General features: G+C 45.9%; 1 protein-coding gene across 4 annotated transcripts in view; it reads right to left on the reverse strand.

The window, feature by feature from the left end:
• Positions 1-6,660: 6,660 nt before the first annotated feature.
• Positions 6,661-12,739, reverse strand: part of TMEM151A (transmembrane protein 151A) — a 137,021-nt gene continuing 130,942 nt past the window's right edge. For 3 of the 4 annotated variants that reach the window (XM_069644878.1, XM_069644880.1, XM_069644879.1), the window contains one exon: positions 6,661-8,639. In XM_069644878.1, the coding sequence (XP_069500979.1) occupies positions 7,239-8,639 (1,401 nt within the window). In that variant the 3' untranslated portion in view covers positions 6,661-7,238. Of the gene's footprint in view, positions 8,643-12,739 lie in introns of all 4 variants that reach the window. The other variant, XM_069644876.1, reaches the window with a different exon arrangement.

Raw genomic sequence — 12,739 nt, forward strand, 5'->3', positions numbered from 1 at the left:
TGTTTTGACAAAGGCTGTTTTCCGTTGGTTTGCCATCATTTCTTTTGCCCAACCCTGTAAATATTCCCCAAAAACACTACTTGAATGGTACTTCTCTGTGTCTCTCTGTTGTTAATCCTACTCGGCTTCGTGTCAGTTGCTTCCATTTTGCTGTTTCTTGGTCTCTGTGGCAATGGGCATTGGGCTGAAGGTGATGATTGGGCGACCCATAGATGCTTTTATGGGTCTGGACTTTCTTTCTGGTGATACGGCCAGCGCTGGTCAGCCAATGTACTCTCTTTGTTGCCTCTTGTCACCCTGTTGCTATTGCCAGGTTTTTAGAGTCCAGTCTGCCCTGGAGTTTATTTCTAGTGAAAAGGAATCTGCTGTCCATCACAAAGAACATTATCGAAGATAGGCTAATTTCTCCGTCTTGGCGGAGACTGCTTACCTGCGGCCTTTCTTTGTGAAGTGCGATGCTACTTTGCAAGCTTCATGCTTATTCTATTTAGGCCCTCAATTGTGAGCTCTTCGTAGATTTGTGACACTCATTGGAGTACCACAGACCAAAACTAGAGACTAGAGGGTGTTTAATGACCAGTTCTAACAATCCCCCTATCTTATGACTAATACTTATTATAAAATGTTGCCACCAGTCTTGCGTCATTGGAGTACACAATTTCAATTCAAGAACAGTCTAATCCCCAAAAGGCACCTTGCGTTCATTCACTTAAAGGTGCCTCACCCAAACCTAGGTCTTTGTGTCAGGTGTTAGACGTTGCAGAGTCAACACCAGACTCCATTTTAACATTCTTGTTGTCACGATACAAGGATCTGCGTGAAATTACCAAGTTGAAAAGTCCGACCACCAAAAGTCAGTTTCTTTTTTTTCTTTAATTTTTCTTTTCATTTTATTGCATATATATATATATATATATGTGGGGGGGGAGAGCCCCTAAACCCCCCACCTTACGCCTATACATTTTTATTAACTTTACCCCCCCACATATACATATGCGAATGAATGGGGGTTGGACCTTTGGTGGTAGGACTTTTGTAGTTAGGTAATTTCGTCCTAAACCACGATAACAATCGAGTGTGGCTAATAAAATGATGTTGTAACAAATGGGTGTGTCCAGCAATGACATCTATTTATATGTTCCTATGAAACCTTATAAAATGTATGTACACCGTTCCTCATCATCCTTTACCTGTGTTTCCCTGTGAAATATGTTATGAAAATGGCTGCAAGAGTGAACAATCTAGAACGGCATAAGGTCTCACAGATCACTGAGGGTGGCTTCTGACAATCGCTGGTCAGTGGCAGGTCCTCTCAAGGTTCAGGCTGCACCAGATCTCAGCAGCGAGCATTTCATGTCACACGACCTTCTCTGTTGGGGAATGTGTGAACACACTTCAGACCCCTACAGTTGTCTTCTCAAGCAAAGATGCCATCCACGCATCAGTGGACTAATGGGGTTCCTGACATGTGACTGGGCGGCTATAGCTGCTTTGGCCCTGGCATCCTGGCCTCACCCGAGATCCCGCAACAGTAACCATACATAGCCTTGTCAGAAGTGGAAATGGTAGTAGCTTCCACCAATATCAGGTCTGCAGCATCATACGACACTCCGTGCCACTGCCTTAGGAAAGTGGACACTTCAAGTAAATCATCACTGATTTTCCCCGTCTGAGAAGCAAGAGGTTTGACCCGAACAGTTTTCCTTTTTAACCCTCTGCTTGGGGACAGGGACACACTTGTTCTCCCCTACGTGTTGCTGTGGGGGATGCAGAACTGGCAGGAAACAGACTAGCCCTGAAGTGAAAGAAAGGCTCTTATACAGCATGCCAGTGTTTCAAAGTGCCACAAGGCAAAAGAGAAGGGAGCAAGGGAGCAAATAAATAATGGAAATGACAAAGAATAAATATGAGAATAACAAAAAACGGTCCTACTAGGCCTCATGACATTTGGAACGTGCAAGTGCATAGAAAAAAGGGGGCGGGTGCCGGGTTAAGTGCTAAAGGATCCCCGCAGGTGATGGGGGAAGTGCCAGAGGTGCTTGTTGGGGAGGCAACGGGTAAGTGCATGGGCAGAGGCCTCACAAGCCGGGCTGCCAATCTCAGCAGCCGTGGGGATGGTTAGCACGGGTGTCGAGAGACAGAAGGAGGAGAAGAGAAAGGTCTTGAGTTGTTTACAGAACTTGAGGTGATCCGGTTCAAGACGGAGAGAGAGGGGGAGACTGTTCCGGAGTAGGGAGCCAGCCGAAGAAGGAGATCTGCCCCTAGCTCTCTGCTTGGAGAAGTGTCTGAATAGCATAGAGTTGGAGCAAGAATATCAAAGGGATCTCAAAGGAGAGTACTTAGGGAGAAAGAGTTGCAGGTAGTGCGGTCCCCGGCCCCAGACTGCCTTATGGGTGATGCAGAGGGTCTTGAATTAGATCCTTGCGGCAACCGGGAGCCAGTGGAGAGATTTTAGGGCTGAGAGATATGGTCCCTGGGCTTGAGGCCAAGAATAAGTCTTGCAGCCCTATTCTGGATTAGTTGAAGAGGGCAGAGGGAAGAGTGAGGTAGGTTGAGAAAGAGGTTGTTGCAATAATCCAGCCTGGAGAGGACCAAAGCTCTAGTGACATTGAGGGAAGGTGAGAAAAGGGAGAATGCCTCTGAGGAGGTGAAAGTGGAAAGCGGGGCCTTCGTGGCAAGGACCAAGATGTGTGGTGTGAAGGAGGGAGAGGAGTTGAAGATGACCCCAAGGTTTCTGGCTTCAGTGGAAGGAGACGGAGGGAAGCCAGATTGCAGGAGGGAAACGTGGAATAGGTGTCCCGATAAGAAGAATATCAGTTTTACTGGCCTTAAGACAGAGATTGTTGGAGGTACACCAGGACTGGATAACAGACAGGCAGTCTGGGATGATAGAGGAGGAGGAAGAGGAGGAGGGGAGGAGCTTGAAGAAAGTAGTGTGTCATCTGCGTAACACTGAAAATGAGGAGAGAAGGTGGAGATCAGGTGAGCAAGAGGTGCAAGGTAGATATTGAAGGGCCAGGGCGAGAGGATAGAGCCCTGGGGAACACCACATGTAGAGAGAGGGGTGGTTGAGGAGAAGGAGCCCAGTAAAACCTGGGAGGGGTGGTCAGTGAGGAAGGAGGTCAACCAGTCCAGTGCCCGGTCTGAGATACCAAGGGTATCTTCGAGACGCTTTATGAGGACAGAGTGGTTGACTGTGTCAAAGGCAGAAGAGAGGTCTAGAAGAATGAGTACAGCAGGAGAGTTAGAGTCAAGATTTGCGAGCAGTTCTTCACGGGTGTTCAGGAGAGCAGTTTTCATGCCTCTGGATGCTCGGAATCCAGATGGATGGTCATGTAAACAACCAATGAGCTCAGAGTGTTGGGTCAATTGGGCGAAGACCAGCTTCTCAAGGAGTTTTGCAAGGAAGGGTGTAGTAGAGGGGTCGGCAGAAGGCTTTTTATTAGAAGGAAGTGCATGAGGGAGTGCTGTAGGGAGGAAGGAAAAGAGCCATAGGCTACAGAATGGTTGCAGAAGTCAGCAAGAGCTGGAAGGAGATGTTGCCCTCAGTGGTTCTGGAAGAACAGGCAAAAACCTGTTTGGCGAAGACCTTCATAGAGCGGACTGCTCTAGAGAACTCATCCGTCCGGAGGAGAGAGTAGGAGGGAGAGGGTGGGAGAACAAGGGAGGCCGGGGGACAGGGAGAGACGTAGAGAAGGTGAAAGAAGCGAGAGCGGTTAGAATATCCTGAGTTTTAGAGGCGAAAAGGGTGGCTAGTGCAGAAGGCCTGAGAAGAAAGAGGCAGGGTGGAGACTGCAGATGGACTGGCTAGTACAGCTGTGTTATTAGTGGCTCCAGAGATACGGGCCAAACTGACCAGGTACATTCAGTCTGTATAAATGTTCCTTAAAGTCTGTTTCTGGTGTATTTTCTATATAGCAACTGTAAGGTCTGGTTTGCAAAACCCACACTTTGGCTGAATCTAAGAATCTACAATGTGCACGTTTTGCTGTGCAAAGATAACCATCCGACTCTTCTCTTCAGTTATTGAATGAACAGTTCTGATGCACACCTTCATGGATCGTGTACGTATCTGCTGAGGGATGCAATAGCCATGTCTACATTCTAAAACACAAGTGTGTTGTTAATTGCAAGGTGTGGTGGAAAAGAACACTGAAGAAGCTGAAAACGACCCAGCAGGCATGTTAGTTGACTGATGAGAGGGCATACTCTCACAGCACTGTTCCTGTGAGTCTGCACTGGATATCAGCTGGTTTTGGCTATGCAGGTTTGTTATTGCCTTCTTCGGAACAATACATTTTTTCGGGCTGACTCTTGCAATGGATTGTTCCACTTTTTGTGATAAGATTGCTAACAGCAATGCCATTGGAGATTGTTCTATTTTCTATGCAAAAGTAATATTCTGAGCAAAAATCAGGAATTAACTATGTCTTGATATGGGGTTCAAATTTACTTAACACTACTAAAATGTGTTTTCCCTCTTGGGTCAGTGTGTTGGCTGGGGAAATTGAGAGAATCAGAAACGTAACAAAGGTTTGGCTTGTGGACTGCACATCTAAAGGGTTAATAAACTTTACAAAAAATCAGTGCACACATGTTAAACATGCGTTTTACTACACAGTTTCATCCTTCAAAATCTGCTTCACGTTCAATTCTTAAACACATTCCCATAATTTCTCCAAACTGTGTCTCCTTCAAAAGCCCTTAACCATAATGACAGCAAGCCCTAACCATAATGGCAGCAAGCCCTAACCATAATGACAGCAAGCCCTAACCATAACGACAGCAAGCCTGACAGCAAGCCCTAACCATAATGACAGCAAGCCCTAACCATAATGGCAGCAAGCCCTAACCATAATGACAGCAAGCCCTAACCATAATGACAGCAAGCCTGACAGCAAGCCCTAACCATAATGACAGCAAGCCCTAACCATAATGACAGCAAGCCCTAACCATAATGACAGCAAGCCTGACAGCAAGCCCTAACCATAATGACAGCAAGCCCTAACCATAATGACAGCAAGCCCTAACCATAATGACAGCAAGCCCTAACCATAATGACAGCAAGCCCTAACCATAATGACAGCAAGCCCTAACCATAATGGCAGCAAGCCCTAACCATAATGACAGCAAGCCCTAACCATAATGGCAGCAAGCCCTAACCATAATGGCAGCAAGCCCTAACCATAATGACAGCAAGCCTGACAGCAAGCCCTAACCATAATGACAGCAAGCCCTAACCATAATGACAGCAAGCCCTAACCATAATTACAGCAAGCCCTAATCCAGCAAGCAAGACAACAGTCTGATCGCCACTTCAAAATGTGCAGATTAAGGTTCCTCTGGTAACGAAAGACTATGGTCAGGTTCCCAAAAGGGAGCACAAATGAAAAAGCACAGAGACTCCGTCTTTTTATGTGCACTTATTAAAGAAATGCGCCGGTCACCTCAGGGATCGAAATTGCTGGGAGCTATTTAGCTTCTGGTTATAGACAAGGGGAGGCTGGTTAGCTTGAAACCAAGAGCTTCCAGGAGCTACTTCTGACTCCCCAGGCCAGTGGTGCCATACAAACATAGCCATGTGATATGAACTGTGTAGGGTTGGGAATATGCATACGCGATAATCAAGGACACAACTAGTATATTGGATAATGTATAATGTATAAAAAGCTAGTTTGCACCCTGCACACAAAGATGATTTGCTGTGCTAGCTCCTGCCTAACGGGTGATGCCTGATACCCAGGAGCTGCTTTTTGCTCATGGTCAACAAATGCTAATTTCGACCCCCCTGTTCCTTGTTCTCAAATGTGACCTGAGAATTTCAGGAGGGTCTGTACAGAAGTGCAAAAGATGCGCTGGGTAGCCCCTTGCATACATTAGTGTTTGGGGTGCGCTCTCGACACTAATGTATGCCTGACTCTGGAAGCACATTTAACGATGACAGGTCCTTCAAGGGCATATTTTGCATGTGCCAATGTGAAAAAAATAGAAGCACTTCTATCGCTGCTTGGAGAATAGGAACGCAGCCGTTGCTTGCGGCTGTAGCGGTTTAAAACATGACAGGATCAGGAATGACCCCCTCTTGCCTTGTACATCCCCTTTTGCCTGGAAATATATTTATTGTATGATATGATATGATAGGTTATTTATAACACGCTTAATACCCAGAGGTTTCTAAGCTCAGACCCAGGGATAGAACCTGTGTTGCTCGTGTCACCTTGCTTCCAAGGTGAGCACGTTGCCCCTGAGCTATCCCCCCGAGACTATGCTCATTTGAATGCATGTGCTGTTTTTGGATGCAGGGTGTGCGTTGTAATTCACAGAATCACCCTACTATTTGCGCAAATAAACAAGAGGGTGTGGAAGAGGCCATCTGAATGTGTGCATCCATACGGTAGCGCGCCTCATCACTTGCGCCACAAAAAACCTGAGAATGGCCCTAAGCCCCTTCAGCAACAAAAGCAGTTCCGAAATACTTGTCATGCCTGCTGTGTCACTGCTTGCTTAGTTTTCGTGGCGGGGGTCGGTTTAGACTAATCCTTCCTGTGCAGGTTTGGGTGATTCGTGTTAATCTATGCTTGACCCTCAAAGATGCTTTTTCAAAGTATACCGAACAGCTCAGGCTCAGAGATGCAATAAATACCAGAATAAGCACAGACAGTAGCTGTAAAGATATATATAGATATATATTATTTTTTAAGTCAATTGAACAGAAAAAACAGACATCGGAAGAGTTTGCGTGGCAGATACGCAGAACACAGGGCAGTGAGGGGGCAAGGCCCAGACAACTGCAGCGTGTGAGTAGAGATGTCTCCGCCCACCGGAAGAGGGAATACTGCTTTCAGATTGGCTGCTGAACTCCTGAGATTGACAGTGAAGGGCATGGGATGGATGAAGCACAGTTTCAGGGAGTTTAACATGCCCTTGGTGATCTGGCCCCACTTTGTCGAATGGGCGGTATGGCTCTGCTGACGGTGGACAGGGGGGCTTCCGGGAAGTGTCACGAGCAGGTGTCAGATGAGGAGACGTTGGCATTTTGGACGTGTGCGCACCAGTCCATTTGAATGTTCAGGTTAATTTACAGGATGCGGATATCGGGAGCTGTTTCGGGTTTTGCCTACATTAAAAAGTCATTGTTTTACCCACTTGTGTTACTCCGGTTGGATATCCTATTGAGTTATGTGATCCTTCCACAGATCCCACCTATTTTGGCATCCCGCATCTCTGAGTTGGCAAGATCATAATGGAGTGCCACTCACCCTGCTGCTGGGCTGGGTTGAAGGTGATGCCTCACGGTGGCAGCTCTCATCGCCATGCACAATGAGCACAGGAAAGCACAGGGCTTCCCGGTAGCACGGTGGGTTCTCCAGAGGCTGTGTTTCGCTGGAGGTGGGTGAGTGGCTGCCACCTCCAACAAGGTTGCTCAAGCTACGGAAGAGGTAGCCCCGCCGGGCTGTCTGCAGCCGCCCACTCAGGGAGAAGCGGCTACGGCTGAAGGGAAGGCGAGCGAAAGGGGCCCCGGTGCGAGCACTACGCTGGGAGGGCAGCGAGTTGCTGCTGACGGTCCGGCGGCAGCGCTGGCAGTTCTGCATGTAGGCTGTGTAGGTGCTGTTGGCCACTGTGGCATCCATCAGCATGGCTTCGGAATAGCTTGGTACAATTTGCTGGTTGGACCGGATATGCCACTCCAGCTCGGTCATATCAACTGTGTTCACTCTGGAGATCCAGCGGCCAAAGCCAGACTCCTCAGGGGTTGTGACCCCATCATCAGCCCCAAAGAGCTTCTCCACATGGTAATGGACATTGGCCGTTCGATACTCAGCCAGTACCCGCAGTGGCCAGGATAAAATGGCAAATGAGGCTATCCAGAAGACATAGCGTCGGACGTACCAAGGTGGGCAAGTAGGATCTGGGAAGGCGATCATGTATTCTTTGAAATCAACGTTCTTTAAGTGCATGCCCTCGCGGGCCTCCATGTAGTCGTTCAGACCTTCATTCTCACTGAAGAAGCGGGCCCGCTGTGTCAGATATGCGGTCTCTGCATCAGAGCTGGCAAAGCTGAAGCACTTAGTGAAGCGTAGCTTGGTGACAGGGTAGTCAGAGAGCCCCAAGAGCTCCTTGGAGACATCCTTGACACCATGCCGGGCATAGTCAAACTCGGACTCTGCCACGTGGGTGTTGACTCGTTCATGGTAGACCTGGGTAGTTGTGTAGGCGTCACCGTTGCGGTAGCGCGTCACTTGCCTTGTGCGTCGAATGTAGTGGTAGCTGATAGCCTTCCACCAAATGCAGGGAGTGGACTGTTGCATCCGCTGAATCTTTTCGTAGACACTGTTGACATCCACCTTGTGCTGAAGCTCGTTCTTGGTGAAGCAGTGCCAGCACTCCACCAGGTAAACTACATACAGCATGCTGAGGAAGGCCAAGGGGATGTAGATGTAACCGTTGGAGCAAGGGCTGTCGTGGTAGACCATAGACTCTCCACGGTAGGTCCCATCGAAGGTCAGGCGTGTGACTTTGGAGAGCTGGCACCAGGCCATGACGCAGAAGCAGCCGTACATTAGCAGGGTGAGTACCAGGCATTTCCAATGTGACTCCCGGCACAGGGAGCTGCTCAGGGACTGCTTCAGGGGACGCTGCTGCTGGGCGACAGAAAGAAAAAGACAGAGCAACAAGTCAGATGAGTATTCACTCTTTGTTTCAACCAACTTTGTTTAATACAGATGATAGATATGGTGCATTCTGCAGCTCTCCTGATTTTCTGGACTACAAATATCACAGTCCCTGTCTATGGACAATGCTAGCTAGTGCTGATAGAAGTTATAGTCCAAAGAATCTGGAGAGCCAAAGGTTGCACACCCCTGACTTAGGCATCTAGAGCACAGTGTCTCTTCAGAGAGCACATCCCACAAAATACATCCCCAGATACCAATGTGTACTGATTTAACTCTGAGACAAAGGAGTTGCAAGAGATTAAAACAGAATCAGGACAGAAACAGACTATCAATTCCAAACCTCTCTGGTAGCATAGATCCAGGGCCATGTAGCATTTTGATTTGTTGTGGAGTGGCATTCAGTTGCCATGACCAATCACTCAATAAATATATTGAATGCATGTATCACAATCATTCATTCAATAATTAAAATACATTAAGTTTAAAAAAAAAACTAAAACCAAGTAAATAAGTCAAGTTTCCACCCCTATAAAATCTGTACGTCTAATGCAAAAATATTCTCCTCTTGGATCGGCTCTGCAGGGCTGGCAGATAAGTTGGGCTCTTGTGGAGACTACTGTCTCATTTTGCATTACCACCATGATTCCTCCACTATGAGCACAGATGTCAACCATTTCATCCTGCATCATCTGTCGAGTAGACATGTCAAACGAATATACACTGAGGGAAAGATTCAGGGTACCCGTGCCCACAAAGGAAGTACCTCAACTTATTTTATTACGCACATGTGTAATGTTGATCCTACAGGAGTTGGCCCAATGCAACATGAGGGTAAATCTGCTTATTTCTAGTGATTTTTTTAAAAAATATGTTTTATTAGTGAGTTGGGTTAACATATACAACCTTTTCACTATATATAGTAAAAAATACATATGTTCAGAATTCATCATTTACAAGGTTCCACAACTACACTAGTTAATTAAAACATCGTTTTTGTTCCCATAAAAGAAAATTTAAAGAGAAGAGGAAAAATTGTAACCAAGAAAAAACATTAAAAACTGGAAATGAGAATACAAAATCCACACAACTCATTTAAATTTGAATTCCTACGATATCAAATACCTCTACTAGCATCCGATATAAGTCTAGCAGATTTGTTATGTGATTTCCCACCATCAACTCAGACCAAAGAATAGTATCTCTTTCACTGGAACTGAAATCGTTAAAACAACCAAAACACTTTTGCGTAATATGTCCAGTGGTTTCACAAAAAAGTACCAGATGTTTGATTATTTCAATACAGTCAGATTGTTTACACAATCAATAGCGTTCTTCTCGGTCCTATGGTCTCCGGGGTCGGCAGTATATTAAACGTAAATCTTATGTAAATTCCCCAGCCTTTATGGCATAGAACGAGTGACATATATACAGATAGTAAAGTTATTTTCCTGGGAAAATGACTGTAAACCTCATTAAGTGTAGATGTGCATATTTTGTCTGTCGGCTCACACCAATCATAATCCATGAGTTTTCTTTTAGCCAAAATAGGGTTTACAATTAGGACTGTATGAACTTGACCAAGTATAGATAATAACTGTGTCATGTCAGTTCCAATTTCATTCAGTGAGGATATAACATTTCCTTTAAACAAGGTATGCAAAGCCTCGAACATGGATTTAGGAGCTGAGGGTTTGGGGGGGCAATAACAAGTTGCTTAACAGTCGCATTTTGTACCACAATACTCGAGTTGCCAGGGAATTCAGCCCGACTTCATGCCGAATGACACAATTAGGAATTGCCATAGCATGACCCAAAACATTATTCCAAAGAAAAGGACAAATATCTATCAAAGAAAACTCCAAGCTATGAGTTAGCACCAAAACTACCTTGGCAAGATAAAACCTGCGAAATGCAATCAAGGAGAATCAGCGGCACAACTCAGGCGGATTCTCTAACTGTGTAATCAGGGCAAGTGATTTAGCTCCAATATAATCTTTGAAAGGGCCCTCGAGATATGTTTAAGTTCAATTGAAACCTAGATATTTGATAGAGTGGCAAAGTTCCAGGTGGGCACCTCCAACTTCCCATCCCATCATCTTTGGCATTCTGTTTACACGAAAATATGACTATCATCGATTTTCCCCCATTGGCTATGAAATTATTATCTCCTGCATATGGAGACAATGCAGTACGTTTATACTGCAGTCCCACAGAAGTCAGATCAAAGACTAGCATACAGTCAGCGAAAGCCAACTAATTAAGTTTCAAAGAGCCAAGCTTTACTGGGAAGGAATTCATTGAGTCCCATGAAGAGTCTAGATCAGAAACATAGATGTTAAAAAACAGTGGGGCCAAGACACACCCTTGTCTTAGCCCTACTGATGTTTTTATCACCCTCAATAAGGTCCCATCCCTAGAAATCCTAATCTTAATAAAAGTATTATGATACAGAAGAGAGATAAGCTTAATCAACACAAGCGACACCCCTCGCAATAATAATTTGTGCCATCATTTTTGGGTAATAATTCTATCAATGGCACTCGATAAATCTAAGGAAGCCATGTAAACTGTTCCCAAGGTGCCATTGCATACCAAGGCGCGAACATGTGCCAAGATAGTACCGTTCAGACTGGTGCCTACCATTTTCCGAAATCCCACTTGATTGTGAACTAAGATGTTAAGTCTATCCACCCAGATTTCTAGTTCTTTCAAAATTGTGGATGCAAAGATTTTACTAATAGTGTCCAAAAGGGCTATCGGTCCATAGTTGGCTGGTTTTGATAGATCACCCTTTTTAAAGATGGGAATTATGTAGGTTATCCTCTAGGAGGTAGGTAATATACCAGTGGCAAAGTGTTCTCGAAACAGATGCTATACGATTTTAGACCATAAATCAGGGTCGTGTTTTAAAGAAATAGGGCCCAAATTGACTGGACCGGGGACCCTAGATCCTTTACTCTTCTGTATAAGGTGAAAGTTGGTCAGATAAGGTATATCTGATAAGTGCAGAAGAAAAGTGGGAGGGAGACTGTATGGGTACAGATACAGAACCCTAGTGCAAAGGGTAGCAAGGTGAGCAGGTACCTGGGCCCGAATGACGTAGGGTGGCCAGGCGCACAATGCCAAGAGAAGAAACAGATCAACAGGGGGTAGGTGGGCAAAGGCAGAGGCAAAGAGGAAGGTCTTGAAATACTTCTGGAACCAGAAATGGTTTTCCTCAAGTTTCAGGGTGGCCGGGATGCTGTTCCATAGGGAGGCACCTGCAGAAGAAATATCTACCCCCAGCTTGTTTCTTTGCAAAACGACTAACCTTGAGGGAGTTCGAACTAGTGGAGCGAAGGGCTCGAGAAGGGAGGAATTTACGGAAGGATAGTTGAAGGTATTTTGGACCCAGGCCCCAGAAAGCCTTGTGGACAATGCAGAGGGTTTTACATTTAATCCTTGCATCCGCTGGGAGCCAATGAAAGGATTTCAGAGCTGGAGAGATATGATCCCAGGGCTTGAGGCCAAGGACAAGTCTCGCAGTCCTGTTCTGGATTAGTTGTAAAGGGTGGAGAGTGGAGGCAAGAAGATTTAGGAAGAGGCTGTTACAGTAATCCAGTCTGGAGAGAACCAGAGCTTAGGAGACAGTGAGCTTTTGAGGGAAGGAGAGGAAAGGCAGAGTACCTTTAAGGAGGTGCAATAAAAAGTTTGACTTGTTGGAAACGTCAGAGATGTGTGCAGAGAAGCAGAGTGTAGAGTCAAAGATAACACCAACGTTCTTGCCCGCGCAGGTGGGGGTAGGAGGAGGACCAAGGGAGGCTGGCCAGAGAGTGAGAGGAAAGGATGGACATGCTGTATCAATAAGGAGGATCTCGGTCTTGTTGGCATTTAGACATAGATCGTTGGCATCACACCAATTTTGAATGGCGCTTCAACAATCGGAAATGAGGGAAGGAGAGGAGGAGGCTGAAGGAAGCCTGAAAATGAGTTTGGTGTCATCAGAATAGCATCGGAAAGTTGAGCAGAAAATTGAGATGCAGTAGGCTAGAGTTGCCAGGTATTGGTTGAAAAGCCAAGGCGAG

Source organism: Ambystoma mexicanum, chromosome 2p (assembly GCF_040938575.1).
Source record: "Ambystoma mexicanum isolate Mex_15411 chromosome 2p, UKY_AmexF1_1, whole genome shotgun sequence".
Lineage (NCBI taxonomy): Eukaryota > Metazoa > Chordata > Amphibia > Caudata > Ambystomatidae > Ambystoma > Ambystoma mexicanum.